This window comes from Grammomys surdaster, unplaced genomic scaffold (genome assembly GCF_004785775.1).
Source record: "Grammomys surdaster isolate TR1022 unplaced genomic scaffold, NIH_TR_1.0 240, whole genome shotgun sequence".
Lineage (NCBI taxonomy): Eukaryota > Metazoa > Chordata > Mammalia > Rodentia > Muridae > Grammomys > Grammomys surdaster.
In genome coordinates this window covers 221,345-244,584 of record NW_021604685.1, presented here as the reverse complement: position 1 = coordinate 244,584, position 23,240 = coordinate 221,345, and the positions used below count along the sequence as shown (strand labels likewise).

Genomic DNA, 23,240 nt, shown 5'->3' with positions numbered 1-23,240 from the left:
AGAGAGAGAGAGAGAGAGAGAGAGAGAGAGAGAGAGAGAGAGAGAGAGAGAGAGAGATTGGGAGATTGATTCCACGAGTTAAGATTTTTTCAATAGCTAGCATTTGGAACTCTTTTTATGTACTTACATGGCGTTTCTTAGCTGTTCTTGCAGAAGCCTGGGTTATAATTTGTTAGAAAATGCATAATGGTTGTCCTTTAACATTTTTGGCTAAATAGTCAAGAGTCTATTTACAAAGCTGTTTTAAAAGGATAACTTGTCTGTTCTGAAAGAACATAAAACCACAGCTTTAGATATACTTAAAGGGAACTAGGAAATGGAACTTAGCTATTGTTCATGCTTAGCTATTGAGAAAAGGGCCATCTGAGGGGAAAGGGACAGAAGAAACCTCATACCCTCTCTTCATATCCTTCCTTTTCCTGATGTGTATATTTCTAGAAGACAGAACTTGCTCAGTTACCATAACAACAGTTGGAACATTTGCTATTCTTTACAACATATCCTGATTTATGTTTAAATTTTATGTGTATGGGTCTTTTACCTGCAAGTAAGTATGTGTACAATGTACATGCCTGGAGCCTATGGAGGTGACTGGAGAGCACTGGATCCCCCTCAGACTAGTCTTATAGATAGCTGTGAACACCCATGTGGGTGCTGGGAATCAAACTTAGATGTTATGGAAAAGCAACCAGTGTTCTTAAGTGCTGAGTCGTCTCTCCAGCCTCAGTAGTTCATTTTTAAATGTATTCTTCTTTTATTAAATTTATTCTTTAATCTATTTTTACAGTCCAGATTTTATCCCCCTCCTGGTCTACCCCCTAACTGTTGTGCAACCCATACCTCTTCCCCCCATCTCCAAGAGGATGTTCCCACCCCACCCCCACTCCACCAAACCTCCCCATTCCCTGGGGCTCCAAGTCTCTTGAGGGTTACTTGCATCTCCTCTGACTGAGTCTAGACCCGCAATCCTCTGTTGTATTTGTGTTTGGGGGCCTCATATCAGCTGGTGTATGTTGTCTAGTTGGTGGTCCAGTGTCTGAGAGATCTCAAGGGTCCAGGTTAGTTGAGACTGCTGGTCTTCCTACAGGGTCCCTCCTCCTCAGCTTCTTCCAGCTTTTCCCTAATTCGACCACAGGGGTCCCCAGCTTCTGTCCATTGGTTGGGTGCAAATATCTGCATCTGACTCTTTCAGCTGCTTGTTGGGCTTTTCCGAGGGCAGTTATGATAGGCCTGTTTGTAAGCACACCATAGCATCAGTAATAGTGTCAGGCCTTGGAGCCTCCCCTTGAGATGGATCCCAACTTGGGCTGATCACTAGACCTCATTTTCCTCAGGCTCTTCTCCATTTTTGTTCCTACAGTTCTCTCAGACAGGAATAATTCTGGGTCAGAGTTTTGACTGTGGGATGGCAACCCCATCCCTCACTTGATGCCCTGTCTTCTATTGGAGGTGGACTTCAAATTCCTTCTGCCTGCTGTAGGGCATTTCATCTAAGGTCCCTCCCTTTGAGTCCTGAGAGTCTCTTACCTCCCAGGTCTCTGGTACATTCTGGAGGTTGCCCCCACCTCCTACCTCCCGAAGTTGCCTGTTTCCATCCTTTCTGCTGGCCCTCAGGGCTTCACTCTTGTTCTCCCCTCCAATACCTGATCATGTTCTCCTCGTCCCTTCCATGTCCCCTTTTCCCACACAGGTCCCTCCCTCCCCCTCCTGCATCCTGAGATTGCTTTCTTCTTCCTCTCAAGTGGGATTGAAACATCCTCACTTGGGACCTTCTGCTTCTTAGCCTTCTTGAGTTCTGTAGATAGTATCCTTGGTATTCTGTACTTTTGTCTAATATCCACTTATTAGTGACTACATATCACGCATGTCCTTTTGGGTCAGAGTTACCCCACTCTGGATGATATTTTCTAGTTCCATCCATTTGCCTGCAAAACTCATGATGTCCTAATTCTTAATAGCTGAGTAGTATTCCATTGTGTAAATCAACCACATTTTCTGTATCCATTCTTCCATTAAAGGACATCTGGGTTGTTTCCAACTTCTGTCTATTATAAATAAGGCTGCTATGAACACAGTGGAGCACATGTCCTTGTAGCATGGTGGGGTATCTTTTGGATATATGCCCAAGAGTGGTGTAGCTGGGTCTTCAGGTAGATCTATTTCTAATTTTCTGAGGAACCTCCAGATTGATTTCCAGAGTGGTTGTACCAGTTTTCAATCCCACCAGCAATGGAAGAGTGTTCTTTCTCCAGATCCTCGCTAGCATCTGCTGTGACCTGAGTTTCTGTTCTTAGCCGTTCTGATTGGTGTAAGGTGGAATCTCAGGGTCGTTTTAATTTGCTTTTCCCTTATCACTAAAGACTTTGAACATTTAAGTGTTTCTCAGCCATTTGAAATTCCTCCGTTGTGAATTCTCTGTTTAGTTCTACCCCATTTTTTAATTGGGTTGTTTTAGTGGTTAGCTTCTTGAATCTTTTTTATATTTTGGATATTAGCCCTCTATCGGATGTGGGGTTAGTGAAGATTGTTTCCCAATCTGTAAGTTGCCAATTTGTCCTGTTGGCTATGTCCTTTGCCTTACAGAAGCTTTCCAGTTTCATGAGGTCCCATTTATCAATTCTTGATCTAAGAATGTGAGCCACTGGAGTTCTGTTTAGGAAATTTCCCCCTCTGCCAATGAGTTCGAGGCTCTTTCCCACTTTCTCTTCTATTAGATTCAGTTAATTCTGCCAAACCATGAGCATGAGAGGTCTCTCCATTTTCTGAGCTCTTCGAATTCTTTCTTGAGAGACTTGAAATTCTTGTCATACAGATCTTTCACTTGTTTGGTTAGAGTTACCCCAAGATATTTTATAGTATTTGTGACTATTGTGAAGGGTGTTATCTCCCTAATTTCTTTCTTGGCCCATTTATCATTTGTATAAAGGAAGGATTCTGATTTATTTGAGTTAATTTTATATCCAGCCACTTTGCTGAACTTGTTTATCAGCTTTAGTTCTCTCGTAGAATTTGGGGTCCTTATGTATACTATTATATCATCTGCAGATAGTGGTAACTTGACTACTTCTTTGCCAATTTGTATCCCCTTGATCTCCTTTTTGTTGTCTTATTGCTCTGCTAGGACTTCGAGTACTATATTGAATAGATATGTGGAGAGTGGCCATCCTTGTCCCTGATCTTAGTGGGATTGCTTCAAGTATCTCTCCATTTAATTTGATATTGGCTGTTGGTTTGCTTTAAATTGCTTTTATTATGTTTAGTTATGGGCCTTAAAGAAAATAGAAGAAGTCATTAAAAACCTCCCAACCAAATGAAGCCCAGGGCCAAATGGCTTTAGTGCAGAATTCTACCAGACCTTCAAAGAAGACCTAATACCAATATTCCTCAAACTATTCCATAAAATAGATACAGAAGGAACACTCCCTAATTCAGTCTATGAAGCCACAATTACTCTGATACTTGAAGCACACAAGGATCCAACCAAAAAAAAAAAAAAGAACTTCAGACCAATTTCGTTTATGAATATTGATGCAAAAATATTCAATACAATTCTAGCAAACCAAATCCAAGAATACATCAAAACTATCCTCCACTATGATCAAGTAGGCTTCATCTCAGGGATGCAAGGTTGTTTCAATATATGAAAATCCATTAATGTAATCCACTATAAACAAACTCAAAGGAAAAAAAATCACATGATCATGTACTTAGATGATGAAAAGCATTTGACAAATATACAACACCCCTTCATGTTAAAAAGCATTTTTATTCTTGATATTAAATAGTCTGCTAGCCAGTCAAGGTAATTAAATATCTATTAGGGGGACTATATTTTTCAGCTAGAGGACAAGAATGAAAACAATAAAGCAAGTGAAAACTGAGTGAGGGCTGTGATCCTAAGATGTTTTTTCCCTTGTCATTGCAACTTGACGTTGGGGGCATATATTTTACACGACCATACATATCCTCAGACATACAACAACTACTGATGAAAGCTTTGAGGATAGGCAAGGAACGTTGGAGGCAGAAGAGCCAAACTGGGAAAGAATGAGGCATCAGAAGATAAAAGGACAGCCCCCAGATGACAGAAGTTTGCTAGGTCCTCCATGGATCAGCCATGTCAGGATCATAAAGGACTTCTTTTAAATGTAGGGTCTCAAGCGCCAGTTCAGACCTACTAGATTAAACTAAGCTCTTTTCATCCTTTTATTCATATGTAAGAACATCGTTAGTGTGGATGCTGGAAACACTATGTGCCCCACTTACTGGTAAATCTGAAGAAGAACCAGTATACATTTGGTACTGCATCCAACATGCTCTGGGAATTGGAAATTATTTTGTTAGATATCCCAGGAGTGTTATCCTGTGACCTAGAAATATTTGTGTTCCATGATATAGTATCTAAGCACCATCTCCTAGCTTTATATTGGGATTTCAGAAGAAGGGGCAATTGGGAATTAGGACTTTTGGTGGGAAGCGAGGCATAAAGCAGAAGAATAAAGAATGGAATTTGTGGTAGAACCACTCCCAAATGACTTTCTTGGCTTTCTTTATAATGATCTGCTGCCAGCTTTATTTCGGTTTATTTCTCTGGCTGTTCTTTGAGTTCACATTTCCTTTTGTTATTAATTTTTTAGGTTTATGGCTTTTCTCATAATTCTATCCTCTGAGACAAGATTTCTTGGTTTCTACATTTTCTTCTAACTCCCAGAACTTTCTGTCTCTCTCTTCCTCTGACTTGTCTTGAAATTCCAACATATTTATATAGTCAATTAACTATCCTCCATTTTGACATGTTTACAAGCATATTTGTCATCAACTCTTTTCCTTCAACATTTTCACTGTTTCCTCGTATAGTGTATGTTTTAATAACCACAGTTCGGATTGATATCCTCTCCTGAAAATCAACTTTGCCCCCATTTCCTTCAAAATAATTCAAGTCTCTTTACATATACCTCTTGTCTATTTAACCTCCTTCAGCATTTGTTACTATCTTTACTGTACTTCAGTGCTCCATAAAACTTTTCCTGGAGATAAGTAACTGTATAGTATATATCCTAGCCATGAAGTCTTATACTAGGATATTAAATCTAAGACATTCTAGGCATTGTATATCCATCATGCTAATCCACCCTCTCTATAATCTTGCCTGTGAAGCAGACATTATCCTGTTTCATAGATGAAGAAACTGAAGCCCAGTGTTGCGTAGTTGGAGTTTTTTACATTTAGCTTTTGTAATATTGCACTCAGTATCTCTATTACATCCGACAGCACCATTTTGGTTTGTTCCTTTAACTTTTCCAGTTTTCACCTCATGTCATCACTGCTATTTTCTAAAGTAGCAAAGTCCAGAATAAATGGCAGGTTTTTATGTTGTTTGAGGGGCCTTTTCATCTTTAAGTGGGAATAATCCCAGTGAGCAGGTATATGCACACAGTGGGGAGGTCATTGAATGCATGCTGGATGAGAAATGAATGTATAAAGTGTGTGTGTGTGTGTGTGTGTGTGTGAAAACCTTGTAGAAAATTAAAATTTAATTCTATATAGAAAAGAAATATATATAACCAAGTTTAGCCAAAATTTAATTTACCTTTATTAAAATACCTAGAAAATTGGAGAAGAACATTCTTTTACTCTGACAGGTATTTATGGTGAATGAGCATAGGAGCCACATATAACTTCAAGCCCCTGTGGATTCATTATCTGCATCACACCTCTGCACACACAACAGCTAGTTCTTGGCTCAGTGTTTTATAGCTTATGCAGCAAGTAGGAGTGTAGAACTACATAGCATAGCTTGCAAGTTAAAAGTAGATTCTCTAGAGAAAGGCTATATCTGCATTTGAATTTTGTTTTTATAGATGGTGTCCTGAACAGAGGGTCAGTATTCAAAGCTAACATACTCTTGACACTTAATCAAAAGTTGGAAATACAGTTTGAACTATAAACCCACATGATCCTCTAGTCTTGGTCTGTCTGGGATTATTGAGCTAATTTTACAACATTCAGTTGGGACCCATCTTTGAAGGGCGAGGGGGAAACTTACCTAAAAGTATTTTTTTTTTTATTGAGACTACTTTTCACATTACTTTGACAGAATAATTTACAGAAACAAAGTAAGGGAGAAATTTATTTTGGTGCATGTTTTTAAAGGGTATAGTCTCTCTTGGCAAGGAAGGCATGGAGGCTGGGTTGGCTCTTTCTGTAGCAGCAGGAGCATGTATCAGTTTGGTTGTATTTTAGCAGATTATGAAGTGGAGAACTTGGGCTGTTATTAGAAGTGGGTTTAATTTCCAAGGTCTGCCTCCATGGACATCTTCCATCTAGGTCCCATGTCCCAAAGGTTCCATAATTTCCTTAAAACAGCACCACCAACTGAGAGCAAGTTTTCAAACACACGAGCCTTTGTGGAGCATGCAACATTCAAACCACAGCGATTAATGACTAGCAAGTCTCTTTCTCCACTGGGACCAGAACCAGCAGAAACTGACTATTTTCTTTGGTAGAAAGCAAGATCAATATAAAAAGGAATCTCTTTAGAGGGCAGATTAAAACCTCCTTCCTGAGGGTTCTTTAAGACCATCCATTTTTTTATAATAGCTGATAGTGTTCTGTATAAGGGAGCTCATATTAGTAGTATGGTTCGATGGTTCTTAGATATAAAGACCAGTTTCTGTAATTTATTCATTGTTATTGGCTGAAAAACAAGTTTGCTTCACTGAACCTCAATTTTTCTCATCTTTAAAATATGAGAAATAATTAAACACAGCTCATTAGCACAGATTATGTGATATGGTGGGTGAGAAAACAAGTTGCAAATAGTAAAACACAAAGTATTTGAAATATGTTATAAAAATCCCTGCTGGGCTGTCTGTACTGAACCCTTCTTGTATCTTAATTTTTGTGGAGAACATAGAAGTTAGAATCCTGAACCCAGACGTATGTCTTAGACAGGACCTAAGGGGTACTATACCTTAACCAAGACAGAAGCTCAGTGTATATTCATATCTATGTATTCATATGTGTGTAATGTTATGCATATTCATTTCCTGAGAAGACTGTAGCATTAATTCTCTGGACAATGTGTTATATGATAAGTCTGTTGGAGAGGATATATATTCCACAAATGAGTGTCTTTTATCTTTGAAATGTTTTATCTTTGGTCTTATGGAACCTTGATTTCCTTAGGTAGACATTTCCTTCCTCAAATGGGCTCATGGGAAAGCTTATTTATAAATGACATGTTAAGTAACTCAGTACACACACACACACACACACAGAGAGAGAGAGAGAGAGAGAGAGAGAGAGAGAGAGAGAGAGAGAGAGAGAGAGAGAGAGAGAGAGAGAGCGATTGAGTCTCCGTGCCAGGAAGGCCATATGTTCTCTAATTCCAAAAATGTGCCTTTACAAGTACTGGGATGTCCAGTAGTTACAAGGTGGAAAAGTTAAGGGGGAAAAAAAACCAAATGAAGATATAACAGAATGGTCAGTAGCTAGAGAGAGACAGTTTACCTCTCACTCTAACTTTATCTATATGTGCTTAAGTGAGTGTCATGGCTATATGTGTTTTTGTTCATGTGCATGTGGTAATGGACTAGATGTTTGTTTTCTGTGGTGTGGAGCCCTTTCTCGATCTCCATGAAATTGAGTGACCCAGGTTAAGATTAAGGACTATGGGGGTCTGGTGAGATGGCTCAGTGGTTAAGAGTATTGACTGCTCTTCTGGAGGTCATGAGTTCAAATCCCAGCAACCACATGATGGCTCACAACCATCCGTAATGATATCTGATGCCTCCATATGGGTGTCAGAAGACAGCTACAGTGTACTTACATATAATAAATAAATAAATAAATAAATAAATAAATAAATAAATAAATCTTAAAAAAAAAAAGATTAAGGACTATGTACACCCTCTGCCTTATTAAGTAATCTTCAGTTTCTGGTTTAATGTCTTTATTACCAATTTTTTAAATCTATCAAATGAAACCAACAGAGACTCCCTATATATCTCTTATCACATGGGATGTGGTGGGTGAGAAGAACTAAATAATATACTACCAACTCTCAACTGATCAGTTTCACACGGAGGAGAAAGGGAAAGGAGCACAAAAAGTTGAAAACACATATGCCTGTGCTTCATTTTAGCCATTGATGCTAGACCAGCCTTTCTACTTTAAAGATCCAAGACTGGTTTAAAGCACCAAGGAGAGAGAATAGAGCTTTATTTGTTTGTTTTTATTCTAGGAAAAGGAGTTCATGAAAATAGATAAAAGCATGATTCTTTGTATTCTGGATTATTCTATGTACTTGCTAATAGAGAACCAAAAGCATTGTTTGTCTTATAGCATGCATGTTGGTGTCATTTTCCCTTCACCACCACCTCTCAGCACTGAAACATGTAAGCTTTGCCATTAGATAGTAGATTTGTGTGAGGAGGTGCTTAAGTAGACTAGTCAGATGTATGAACTGAACATTCTCATTTTGTCTCCTAAGCTGATCACTGGAGATTCCATCGTTAGTGCTGAGGCAGTATGGGATCACGTCACCATGGCCAACCGGGAGTTGGCATTTAAGGCTGGCGACGTCATCAAAGTCTTGGATGCTTCCAACAAGGATTGGTGGTGGGGCCAGATCGACGATGAGGAGGGATGGTTTCCTGCCAGCTTTGTGAGGGTGAGTGTCAACCTTCACTCTGCTCTTCTCTCCTTGGCTTTCCCTACATGCACTCTTGTTCTGCTCATTCCTCTCTTGGTGGGTTTTCTTTTGTCTTTTCATTTCTTTTTCTCCCTCTCTGTGTCTCTTTTGCTTCACTCCATCCCTTTCTTTAAAGCTCTGCTTTCAAACCTTTAGACCTTTCTTTTATCTCTTATTTTAGTTGCATTTATTTTGATAAGTCACTGCCTTTGTCAGAGCTTTTCTTTCTAGATTTAACTTAGATTTTTTGAGGTTCTTTTTTTCAACTCTGGCTATAAATAATTTTTTTGTTGCCTTTCTTTTCCTTTTCCCCATATCTTCTTTATTTTCTATATTCCCCCTTTGATCCTTCCTTCTAGATCCTTCTTATCTTTTCTACTCTTCATTTTGGCTCTCTTCTCTTTCTCCTTACGTCAACTATACTTCTTTCCTTTTCCTTTTTTTTCTCTCCTAGAAGAAAGTATGTACTATTATGTACTGTCATAGTCTTTAGCTATTGATGTCAGAATATGTACTCCCTGTTCTTCAGGGGCAAGAGATTACTCATCACAGGTCTTACTTCTTATAACAAAGTCGAGTGGCTGGGATCTAAAAAAATGTTGTGTATGGGAACAGGAAGCCTGTAAATGTTTGGAAGGCTTTGAATTGTTTGGTACCTTACAATAGAGAACCTGGACATTAATGAAGGTGTTCCTGTGTGGCCTCTGTTTCCAATAGGTCACCTTTTAGCAGGTTGCTGTGGGAAATTTTCAATGACCTTGCGTCTCAGCTCTTAGCTTTGCTTAAGGCTGTTATTTTGAATTTGTTCTTCAATTATTGGAAGGACCAGTTTTTCCCATCTGCAAACTGGTCCAGGCAATCTTTTTCGGGCCAGAGGCTATCACAGTGAATAAGAGACGACAATGAGAATTTCTTTGTGTCAAGACAAGTAGCCAAAGCTCATAAAGGGTGTGTTAATGACCACCCTTGCTATAGCCTATCACCTTTTGTTAGTTCCTTTTTTTCCCTTTTATACTTTTTAAAAGAAATTCATTGACAATTTCATACAGGTATATAATCGAAGATATTTAATTTTTTTCAGTACTGAGGAAGTCAGATCCTCATGCATGCTAGACAAGTGCTCTACCAACTAAACGATATCACCATCTTCATTGTTGGTTTCTTCTGAAACATAAGACTTAAGTATTCTGGGCCCCAAACAAAAGGTTAGAGGGGCATTGACTTTTGGAGAGCAAAGGACTTTTTATTTACATTCTAAACACTGTCCTCTCTCATAGCCCACCCTCTCCTTCTCCTCTGAGAGGGTGGGGCCCCTGGATGTAATTTGAAGGAAGGAGCAAAGCATTGGAGTTGAGAACTTCGATTGCAACTTAATTAGTTCCTACCAATGTGTTTTTAATTTTTATTTTTACTTTTTTTGGCAAGATTTACAACCAAAACATAGGGGTCCTACAGCAGACTTTTTTCTGAGGATATAATGAGCTAATAATACATGTTAAGAAAAGATTTAACACAGTTACACAAGCATAAAGTACTTGAAAAATGCCTACCTATGTTTTAGTTTTTACTATAAGTATAGTTGTAATCATTATTACCACCTTACTAGCTCTACCAAGGTCCACATATCAAGGCTGACCATATCAGTTGAAAGAGAAACCCATCCTTGTAGGGAATATCAACTTATAAAGCACAGTTATTGATTGATAGGATTTATGTGTTGACTTAAGCAAGGAAATAGAATTGCCTCTTGTCTCCTTCTATGCTGAGTGTTTTCTAATGAAATATCTAATCTTTTATTCTCTGCTTATGTGGTTTATTTCATTAATGCCTTGAAATGTTATCTGTGTCCCAATCCAGCTTTAATGGTTGATAAATCAGTCCCTAGGGTATTCAAAATGAACCCATCAATAACCACAAGACTTAAGAGCTGATATGAATTTTTATCCACATAGAGCGTGTGGCTTCTGTGCTGCCCAGCCTCTCTTTTTAAAAGGATGATTAAATGGTCACTTAAATATTAATGTATTTTGTTTTCAGAGAGATAGACCATGGGATAAGAAGGAATATTGAACAAGTCAAGATGACTTAATGAAATAAATGCCAAGGTCAATCTTTAGAGAATATCTATGAGAAAGCACTGATGGTTTTAAGTCAAAGGCTAAAAGGAGTCATATTTTAGGCATACATCTGCAGTAGCCACTTCATGTAGAATATCCAAGAAACAGACTATTAAAACTCAGAATCCAAATTAAACACTAAGTCCCTCCAAATTACTGAATCCACTTATAGTCTAATTATCTGAACAGTTTTCCAATGAAGACATGCAAATGTCAATATTCTTAACCAACATGAAAATATATGTCATTAATAAAACCACTTTGAAATAATATTTCACCCCATTCAGAATAACTAACCTCTCTCTCTCTCTCTCTCTCTCTCTCTCTCTCTCTCACACACACACACACACACACACACACACACAGTGGGGGAGGGAGAGAGAGCGGGGAGTACAGATTCATGCATGTGCACAAAAAGTTATACAAATGCTGGTGAGAACCGGGGGAAGAGGGACTGTCTGCTGATTGGGAGTGTAAACTATAGAAATGAGTATTAATGTTTCTTGAAAATGAATTACTACTTTCTCAATAACAGAAAACACAAGGTTAGAGTGAATAATGTAGTTACTGACCTGGACCATTAATGATAGAGCATGAATCATAACTTGGAAATCTAATATTTCTTACAATACCAATGTTTATTCTTTAAGTATTTAAAGTAGTATCCCATGCCTGCTTCATAATGTATTCAGCAATGAACATTTGTTACCTTTGTGATGTCTTTTGTTTTAAGAACAGAGTTAAGTCTCCATTTTAGTATCTTCTCATTCATTGGTCAGCTTAAGTGAATCAGATCATACTGAATATCAGTCCTCATATCTGGCTGTGGAAATCTTTTACCTACTTTGCTGGGCTTATTTCCCTGGGAGCTGAGAACAATCTGCTGAGACATGATTGTGTTTCTAAGGAGCCTGTGGTAGCATTTTTCCCCCTGCTAGGCACCAATTTCAAGTCATTCAGTCTATTTTCCTTTGATGCTGTGCAGAAAAGGAGCCTTTGTTCTGACACCAGGCTATGGCCTGTGGAGAGCATGTGTTCAAGCAGTTTTTATATAGGATGCATAACACATTATTATTAGTGAATGGTGAGGTCTGTGTCACGAGGCATGGATTTGTTCAAAAGGTAAATAATTGGCCAGCAAGATGACTCAGCTGGTAAAGGTGCTTACTGCCATGCCTGATGACCCAAATTTGACTGCTTGAACCCACATGGTGAAAGGAGATAAACAACTGGACTCTGGCAGTTTCTTCTCAATCCTCCATACGCAGAAATGTGTACTGTGCCCAATTCACTCCCCCCAAACACCTAATAAATGGAACTATTCTAGAGTTGTATGCATTTTCCTTGTTTGTTTTTTCTCCATTGGTCACGATTTTGTTTTTAGTTTTGAATTTCTTTGGAATCTTACTTTCCTGGGGGTTGTCACATAAAAGGATTACCTGCAGCTAAGAAGATGACTCACTAAAGTGCCGGCTGTACAAAGATGAGGACCCAAAGTTTGGATCCCTAGAAGTTCATATAAAATGCAGGGCATGGTGTCATGTGAAAAAAATTCCCAGGTTATTTATTTATTTTTGGTTTGGTTTTTTGAGACAGGGTTTCTCTGTGTAGCCATGGCTGTCCTGGAACTCATTCTGTAGACCAGGCTAGCCTCGAACTCTCGAACTCTCGAACTCAGAAATCTGCCTGCCTCTACCTCTCAAGTGCTGGGATTAAAGGCGTGTGCCACCACTGCCCAGCAAATCCCAAGTTATTAACCTCAGCCAGTGGTGGGGTCCAGGGAGATAAGCAGATTTGTAAAACTCACTGGCCAGCCAGTCTAGTTGAATCAATGAGCTTCAGGTTTAGTGAGAGAACTTTTCAGCAAAGAAAGTTCAGAACAACGGACGAAACACACCTAATGACTACCTCTGGCTTCTACATGTACTTGCACACATAAGCACACACTGATACTCAGGCATATTATATAATACCATATACCACATACACCACACACACACACACACACACACACACACACACACACATGATATATATGACGTGTGTTAGCCAGAAGTGGCTAACTTACATGCATATAAGGACCAGACAGGCAATTTTGCCAAATGGAGCAAGTTGATTCAAGAGCTAAGGTTCCTGCCTCGTCTAAAATCAGAGAAGTGTGATTTTGAGTAGTTCCTAAGTGATATGAAGTGGGATGGTGGGTGGGGAGCCCAATGGAACAAGATCATCCAATTTTTCAAGAAAAAAAATAATTAAAATTGTATGTAGATGGAGAAATGGCTCAGTGGTTAAAGAGTACAGCATTTTTTGAGACCTGAGTTTGATTCCCAGCACCCGGTTCATGTAGCTCACAACTTCCTGTAACTCCAGTTCTACAGGGATCTGATGCTTCTGGCCTCTTCAAGCATCTGAACTCACATGCACATACCACCACACAAATATACATGACTGAGGATAATAAAAATAAATATTAAAAAAGAATTTCAAGTTTTATGTAATAAGTATCTCATAGATCCACCTTGGGACGGGTCTGTGGTCACCGGGTCACTGAATGTGAACATGACTGCCTGGGCTGGCCTTGCTGAGGCTCTGGTTTGGCTGTAGGGTTACTACTGCATCTTGAGTTCATGCTAATGATCTGAGTCCCTGAAGTGGGTCTCACTAGGCTAAGAAAGGGAGGGGCCTGGAGGTTTGTTGCTTGGCAGACAGGTTGCATGGTGGGTAGGTCTCCTCAGCCTGATAGTTTGGAAACTCCCAGGAAGCCTGGGTTGCTTGGATTTGGGATGAGCTCCCAGGGAGAATACGGTGTTAATTCTTTGATTTGGGGTGCCTCCAGGTTGCACTGTTAGGCTTGTTTAGTTAAGTCCAAAGGTCTGAAGGTAGGGAGCAGCCTGTCCTTGAAGTGTTTGTTCCTTGTACACATAGGAGTGAGATGGAACTGAGTGTTGGTTCCTGGTAGTGTCTAGGGAAAGGAGGAGACTAGAGCCTGAAGCCCAGAGTCCTATGCTGTTGTGGGTGGGGATGTTTGGAAAAATCTCAGACCTGAAGTCATACCACAGTCTGGTCCTTGCCACAAGGAGAGCCTTCTGAGTCTGTAGATTGTCTCATCTCTCACAAGAACCCATTGGTGGGCATGAACCCAAAAGCTGGAGGAACTAGGATAGAACATAGCCAACCCATTATGGGTGGTTTTTCCCCCTGGGCTGGTGGTCCTGGGTTCTATAAGAAAGCAGGCTGAGCAAGCCATGGGGAGCAAGCCATAGCTTCTGCATTAGCTCCTGCTTCCAAGATCCTGCCCTGTTTGAGTTCCTGTCCTGACTTCTTTCAATAATGAGCAACAATGTGTAAGTGTAAACTGAATAAACCCTTTTTTTCCCAACTTGCTTTTAGGTCATCACAATTTTAACTACATAAAACAGACACCATCGCTTAAGTAAAGAGACAGCCTATTGAACTGAGAAAAAAATCTTTACTATGTTTGACCCACAAAAGATACAAGGGAATGTTGCTCAGTAATGGTCAGATTAAAAGTTTTTTATTTGCCAGTGGTCAAGAGCATGCCTATGCCAGAAAGAACTCTGGACCCCAAAGTGACCAGGAGTATGTCCTATGTAGATTATCTTTATATATCATACAATCAAAACCCACAATTACATCATATCAGGCAGGCCAGAGGGAAAATGTTTCAAAAGTTTCTGTTAACAAAGTTTTCGAAAGCATTAGTTGATTAAATATTAGTTCTATGTTGTAAAACATACATCTCCCCAAACTCAAACTAATTTATAATGAAAGAATTAGAATGTTCTGCTCATTGGAATATGGAGAGCAGAGTCTGGGAAGGAGTTGGGTGAGATACAAGCAGAAGTTAGCTAAAGCTAGGATAAATAGAGTCACTTTGGACAGTTACCTACACATTTAACAGAGGGTTAGTATCTAGAATGTACAAAAGACTAAACAAACAAATTCCCCCTACCAAAACCCAACAACAAACAACAACAAAACCCTAACAAACCCTAACCACCAAGAAAATAACCCAATTAAAAATTGGGGCATGGAATTAAACCGATGGGCCTCAAAGGGGGAAATACAAGTGGCTCAGAAATATTTTTGTTTAATGTTTAATAATCTTATGTATCGAGAAATCGCAAATTAAAACTACTTGGAGATTTTATCGTAGCCCAATGAGAATGGCTAAGTTCAACAACAACAAGGAGAACAAAATGACGACAGATGTTGGCATAAATATGAGGAAAAGAAACACTTATTCACTCATGGTGGGAGTGCAAACTGGTACAACTACTATGGAAATCAGTGTGGATGTTCTTCAAAACACTGAAAATAGATCTTCCACATGCTCCAGCTATACCACTCTTGAGCATAACTCAAAGGATTTTATATCCTACTACAGAGTTTATATCCATGTTTATTGCTGCTCTATTTACAATAACCAGGAAATGGAAACAGCCTTATATTTACACAATTATGAAATTCATAGGTAAATGGATGGAGCTGGAAATTTTCTGAGTGAGCCCAGACTCGAAAGGCAAACACTGAATGTTCTGTCTCTTATATGAGGATGCCAGCTTTAAATCTTGAAATACACGTGTTTAAATGAAATACCTATATAAATCAGGAAACCAGTAATGGCCTGATTGGGTAAGCTTTCAATAGAGGGGAGATAGGATGCAGGTGCTATAAAGGGGGAATGAGGAGTGGAGCAAGTACAGTGTGGTACTAAATGGGACAGAAGGGTAGAGGACTTAGTAAGGGGAGGGATAATTAACACTGAAATATGTTTAAACGTCATATGGAAAGCTGTCCATACACACACACACACACACACACACACACACACACACACACACACACATACATTATAACGGAGTAACAGTATCTTTTCTAGACACCATAAGATGTCACATACAAAGCCTAGTGCAAAGAAACTTGATCCATAGTCCTCCCTTCATTTTCAAAGAGAGGATCATGTAGATATATGTGGAGAAATCCCTCTCGATTGGTTTGATAGCTGCTGCAGACATTTTAGGGGATCTGGGTATTCCACATGCCTTCCACCACCATTACCTTGCCATTCCTTCTCCCTGTCACAGTGTATTACTTAACCTTTACTGCATTATGAAAAACGTTCATTTCTCCTTTTTTCCATCCCAGTTAGAGATATAAAATGAGGGAATGAAGGCTTCAAGATAGGATGTGACCCATCGAAGATCCTGTAGCTCATTAGAATTATGTTGAACCACTCTCCAGTTAGCACTTTGGGCTGATCATTCAGTGTTATTTATATGATATTACATTATCCTTTACAGATATTTTTGACCCTCTAAATATGTGTGGAGATTGAATGTTCTTATTTTCTTTTTCTTCTTCTCTATTTAAATGTGTATGTTATTTGAGAGATTTGAGTTATGTAACCAAGGCTGACCTTAAACTTATGATCCTCCTGTTTCAGTCTTAATATTGCTCGGATTATAGCTATGCATCAACATATTCTGATCAGAATTTTCTTTTGTAGCAAAAAAAAAAAAAAATTCTCAATATTACCTGTGAACCTTACTTTGGTTCCTACAGATTATCTAAGAGAAGCCACAAACATTGTTATCATATACTGTACTGATTCATTATTTGTGACTGCTCATATACCTAGTTTAGAAAAGTAGGTTCTGGCTTAACTTTCCATTTAGTTGGATTTGATTCAATTAGATAATGTAATAGGACTGAATTTGTTGACTCTTTCTGTAAGTATCTTTGAGCCAGAAAATTTCAACACTTGGGAGAAATCTGAAAGTCATGTAGTTTGGCCTTCGTGCTGATCGATGAATACCTTCATAATGCCCTTTGCTTTACAAGTGTTCATCTTGTCTCTAATCTTACACAACTACTGACAGTTAGCAACCTGCATCTTGAAGTCATTGCTTATGGCTTATGGCTTAGAGCAGATTTGGAAGATTTTTCTCTTTAGGCTAAATTGTCTTTCTGGAGTTTATACACATGGAATGGGCCTATGTGGCCAAAACCACTAAGTCTAGAGATTAATTTTCTTGGTTGGAATTAGACCTTTCTCATTTAATAATAATTGTCTTTGAGAGGGTAGCTTGTGTTTTCTGTGCTTCAGTGACCATTTATATGTAAACTAATGATATAACAGCACCTACTGAATCTTTTGTTATGAGAATGAAACAAAATTATGCAAAGGAGATACTGACCGGTTAATCTTATCAAAGAGGAAACTTTCAACAAATAGTACTGCTGATCTCCCAAACTTTGAAAGCTAATGTCAGAAATGTGTTTATTTTCCTTTGTTCACACCCTCCACTTAAGAATAACTTCTCTTTGTACTCAAGTGTCTAGAGTCTGAGACCAGATCTTCCAAGCCTCTCCTATCCTCTGGCTTCTGGGCTTTCAGCTTTTACTCATTATTTGAATAAGCTATTTCATCTGAATCATCTTGCTGCTTCTACATGTATGTTGCTAAGGTTACTTTGGCATACAGAACTTATATTCTATCTCATTTGACCACTTGCACAAGGACATGGTCTACCCAGAGGTCTGAACATGCTGATAATGCCAGGCTTTCAAGTTAATCATAGTAGTATTGTGACTAATGAGCCTGCTGCATCTGTAATTGGGTAGTGTGCTCTTTTTGGCAACTTGATTTTTACAAGGAAACATAATGTTACTGCAGTAGTACCTTAGCACTTAGCCTTCATTTGTAAGCATCTAAATTGTAGACAAGTGCAGTACATTGGAGTCTAAGAACAGATTAGATGTATCAGGGAACAGTGCTATAAATAGCAAACCTATAAATTCTTCCCATTAGTCCAGCCCTTCTATAGTTTTTGCACAAAGGCTAGCACATGAAATACAGTTGATAGTGTGGGAAGAGATGTGATTCAGCTCAAGTTGGGGTGAGGAAGGATCATATGACTTGGGTAGCCATTAGAGAATACCATAGCCTATATAAAGAACACCAAAGGGTAAAAATACAAGGAGAGTGTTGCAAGAGAACACTTGACATTAACAAGCCAGATTTGAGATATCTGTAGCATTCTGCAAGATGAGAGTGAGTAAGACCCTAGTGGACCTACCTATGCAAATAGATGGCATAGCCCAAAACACGCCTCACGAGGTTGTTATTATTATCCCTTAGGCTGGCACCATCTGCCTCTAGAATTATGAGGTAGCATCTGAGAAAAACTTGTTCTATATAGTCAGTGGAGGGTTTAAGGAAGTATTTTTGTAATTGCTTTCCTACTTTCCTTAAATCTATCATACTTTCAAAACTATCTTCATCACCACTGGTTTCTAAGCAATTCCTTATACCACTAGCAAGGGCAGATTTATAGCCCAGGCTAGAGATAATGATATCCTATCTCGTGACAAGGAACTAAGGTAAGAATTCAAGGGTTCAAAGCCAGTGCTTTACCAAGTCACCATCCAAAGTTGTCTTTTAAGAAAGTTTTCTCTGACTCTCGGTCAAAAATTGCCTATTTCCTAGAAGATGAGTAACTTGGATTAGATGGATTTTCAGCATTATTTAAAAATAGATTTCATCATAAAAAGCAGGCAGGGCAGGGCTTTGTATATTCAAGTTTGATAGCTTAAATAGAAATCTTTTATTTTTTTATGTATTTATAGTGTATCTTGGTCATATCCATCACTCCCTCCAGCCCGCACCACACCCTTCATGACATATCTTCTATTTCTCCTAAAGTAATGTTTTTTTATAACCTCCTAACTCCAGTTAATGGTGCCCAAGTGTGCATGTGTGTGTAGTAGTCCAGTGAGGCATAGACAACCTACAAATGACTCTTCCCACACCAAAGAATAGTGACTTTCCTGTTCTTAGCAGTTATCAACTGCCATTGATGGGGGCGTTGAAAAAAAGCCCCTCCCCCTCCATGCTTGAATTTTTAATTTTGTTGATCTTGTGGAGGTCTCGTGTGTATAAACAGAGCTGCTATGAGTTCATGTGTGTAACACCTATGTGGCATACACAGGTCAGCCTTTTGCAGTACTCTTCCCATCCTCCAGCTCTTATCTTCTCTGCAGCCGCTCTTCTGTGATATCTCCTGAGCCTTGGAGGTAGTGGTGGTAGTTGTAATGTAGATGCCCCATCTGTGGCTGAGCACACAGCATATTGAAGAGTCTGAGTCTCTTCATTAACCACTACACATTCCAATCAGAAGCTTCTTTGACCAAGGTTGAAAATAGCACAAATCTATGAATATAAAAAGAAATATTGTAGAAGATTTTTACAACATGACCGTCTAGAAAACTATTAATCAGTTCTGGTCTACAGCCTATACATTATCTAGCCATGAATTTTGACCATGTTTACAATACCGGGCACAAATGACTTCCTCTGGAGCATGTTCAAATCCAATCAAGAGGGCTGGAGAGATGGCTCAGTGGTTAAGAGCATTGGCTGCTTGCTCTTCCAGAGGTCCTGAGTTCAATTCCCAGCAACCACATGGTGGTTCACAACCATCTGCAATGGGATCTGGTGCCCTCTTCTGGTGTGTCTGAAGACAGCTACAGTGTACTCATGTAAATGAAATAAATAAATCTTTAAAAAAAAATCCAATCAAGAAAGTTAGTTGGTTACCCCATAAACTATCTCGCCACTATTGCCTCAGTGTGTGCATCTTGCCTGGAAGATCATTATTGTAGCATGCAATATGCAGCACTGGTCAAGACCACTGATCTCCTTTCTTCCCCAGCAGCCCTCATAGCACTTTCCACCATTATGAAATCTAGCTAGAAGGGAGAGAGTTTCTTGATAAGTTCAAGACTGATACCTTTATATCCTGCAACTGGAGTGTATGTTGTTTTCAGCAATAGGATGTTAGCCATCTATTTATGATAGGCAACCAAGGGCAATACAAATAGACTGCCTTAGTGTGGGCATCTTTGCGGCTTCCTTGACCAATAATTCATAGGGAGGTAACCTGTGCTTGGCACTGAAATTTTTACTTAATGATTTACATCTTCTGAGAGCAGCATTATTTTTCTATGTGGCACACTTATGTTCAGACCCATTTTCTTTCAAAAATTATGCTTTAGTTAGCTTATACTAGTGGGATTTCATAAGGCTTCCTTAGACATCCTTAATTTTGGTGAATTCCTACTTGCCCCTCATTTCCCTTACTCTCTGCCCCCAGCCCCATTTAAATCTTTAGTTCTTATGATTTCTACATATTGGAAATCACATGTGTTCTACAGACTGTTTCTATTGTGTTTTCTACTTAGATTACAAGATCATAGTTTTCCACAAAGACTATTCATTTTGGTTAATTCTTCCCTTGCCTTCTAGTTTCCCTGTTTCTCCACTACCTGTTTGAGTCTTTCTGCCCATCGTATGCCTATGCTCTACTTTCATTTCACCTATAATTCATACTCCCTTCCTAATATTTATCCCTTCATTCATTGCTAGTTTCATAACTACCACATGTACTTGAAGCTAAACATATAAAACACAAGATTTGAAGCTAGTACCCATATAGGACAGATAGCTGTACATTAGTCTTTTGGGGCCTGGGTGACCTCAGTAAGTAATCTTTCCAGTTTTATCCATTAAATTTTATGACTTAATTTTTCCTCATGACTGAGTAATGTTTGACTTTTTATAGGTATTACATGTTCATTATATGTTCAACAGTTGATATACATCTGTTTTTATTCCATTTCCTAGTTATTATGAATAAAATAACAATGAACATGGATGTGCAAGAAATTTTATAGTAAGATATAAAGTTCTTTGGTTACTTGCCTAGAAGTGGCTTGACTAGGTCATATTGCAGATCTATTTCTACTTATTAAATAGCTGGCAAACATATTTACCCATTTTGTGAGCTGCTCTTTACTTATCCCATGATGACCATGAAGCAGAGAGATTGGAGTGGGGACTGGCAATAGTTATAACCTTTAAAATCATAGCTTTCACTGACCTATTTCTTCTGTGAGGCATTACTTCTTAAAATTTCAACCACTTCTCAAAATAGTTTTGCCAACTGGGAACTAAACATTTAGCACACAAGGCTGTGAGAAACATTTCATATTCAAACTTATGCCATGGTGGATAGTTTTAAAGCCAGTGTAAGAGGGTTTTAAGAAGAGACTTAAATTCAGCTTAGGATCTAGGAGGAGATGGTAAGAAAAAGCATGATCGGAATATATTGAATACACTTTCAATGAAAAAGAAAAGCCAGGGGACAAAAAAGAATAACAGAAAAGAGTAGAAGATACAATGAAGTGATAGTGAAATAGGATGCATTGGAAAGATATGGTTATTGTCATGGGTGTATTGTACAGGAAAACTGAGCGGACAAGTTCTGTCTTTGTGTGTTGATGTGCAGTTATGAATGCAAATAAAAGTAATTGCCATAGGTCTTTTCTCTTCTCACCATCCCTCTCCCCTCTGAACTGTAACCAAAATTTTCATTGTTTTATTGGAGATTATTACTTCTAATTATGTGTATGTTAGAAAAGGAAAACAATTTGTTAACAGCTTTCTTATGATGCTTTTTATTTAATTAGCAAATTATCTTTCCCTTGGGAGACAAGGAGTAGCTTCTTTGCCTGACTGTTTATTGTGCTGATTGTCTTTGTGCTAGACAAGAATGCTAAGTATTATATTGATTGATATATTAACAATATATATTACTGTTTATATATATTACTGTTTGCACACACACATACACACCACACACATATTACTTTTCTGTTGCTGACCAAACACTACCTTAGGGAGAAAAAGGTGTTATTTCATGTTACAAGTTACCATATATCATCTAGGGAGACAGGGAAAGGAAGGCATTTCTTAATTATTTTAATGGGTAGGTAATAAGGGATCAATTACACACATTGAAAAAAAAAGCAAGAAGGAAAGACCCAAGTATGTTGTTCACACCTTTAGTCACAGAACTCAGGAAACCGAGGTAGGTATATCTTTTTGAGTTTGTAGCCACCATACTCGACATAATGAGATAGGACTATATTATGATATCCATGTCTCAAAGAAAATTAAAACACACACACACACACACACACACATTGATGTTTTGCTTAGAGATAGCACATTTGCAGATGGAACGTTCTAGATAATCAAGTTTTGATCATTTCTTCTTATATGCAAAATGCATTTAAGCAGTGATCTCTAGTTGTTTTGGCCTAGACCAAGTAAGTGGAATATATTTTGCTAATATCTTTAGGCATTCTGGATAATAATTATGCTCCCTATATCTCCTAGGACTGAAAGTAAGAAAGAGTACAGTTTAGAAGTACTATTACAGCTCTACCTCAAAGCCTTAGCTGTCATAAAACTACTCATGAATAGTGTTGAATTCTTCATGGCTTGGTCCTAGAAAACCTGACTGGGACAACAAAGGAATGAAGAAAGGACAGCCACACATACAGAAATGATGGGATCAGGTGGTCCATGCTTATTCTAATGGAGTGGCACCAATTATGCAACAATCCAGAACCTCATCAAGTTTTTTATATACAGCACAGCGGAGAAAGATTTAGCTAGTCTCCATAGGAGATCTCTCTGTAGGTGAGTTGTGCAGTCATCCTGGAAGAGGGAGTTGCAGTTGGTAGTTTTTGCACACACTGATCAATCATTCCTAAACACTTGTACTTTGTCCAGAGGAAGACTTTGTCATGCCTTACCTGGATTTTTACCTGGAGGAAGTCCTTGTCAATAATACACAGTAACTGTTGACTTTACTCCTTCCTTATACATTAACTCAAAGGGTCATCTGATCCTTAAAGACTAGACAGTGCTGATGTATCTAAATTGCCTTCTCTCGGGTTCTTGAGTTAGGAATGTCAAAAGTTGGAAAATAAAGGGGAAAATTATGGAATCTGTTAAAAATAATTACCAAGTTTCTTTGCTAATTATGCATTACAGATTTTGCTTCTCTTCCTGGTAACCCCACCCATATCTGGTAAACCCATCCATCTCTGCTTTGTTCTATACATAGATTTATCTCCCTCCTAGAACTGGAATGAAATGGGACTGAAATCATTTCTTAACTCAAACTAAATCATCCACAGTGTAAACATCTCATCCTGCTTCCTCAAAGGAGATTTTTTTCACCTTTGCTTTGAATGTTCCCTTTCTTCACACTTGAGGAGGTAGTCTTTTCAGGTCTAAGTCATTTTACAGTCAAAGTTTGACGATTGTTTGTATATCCTTTGGTGAAAATCAACATTAAAGCTCTGTTTCTGAGATACCTACTCCTATATCCCACTGTGCTTACCACTTAAATGCTTTCTTTGGCACTTAAATCTGTAGTTTCGGTTTTGTTTTCAGTTTTTTTTGAAACAGTGTACATACATATGTTTCAGCAGGAACAGTTTCTGTTTACTATTACTTTTCTCTCTTCTGAAGCCTCTTCAAAATGATC

At 38.5% G+C, this 23,240-nt stretch overlaps 1 protein-coding gene across 3 annotated transcripts in view; it reads left to right on the top strand.

Moving 5' to 3' along the window:
• The window catches only part of Arhgef9 (Cdc42 guanine nucleotide exchange factor 9), a 138,164-nt gene that overhangs the window by 53,657 nt on the left and 61,267 nt on the right, over positions 1–23,240 (top strand). For all 3 annotated transcript variants that reach the window (XM_028774350.1, XM_028774351.1, XM_028774352.1), the window contains exon 2: positions 8,495–8,674. In XM_028774350.1, coding sequence (XP_028630183.1) covers positions 8,495–8,674 — 180 coding nt within the window. The remainder of the gene's footprint in view (positions 1–8,494; positions 8,675–23,240) is intronic.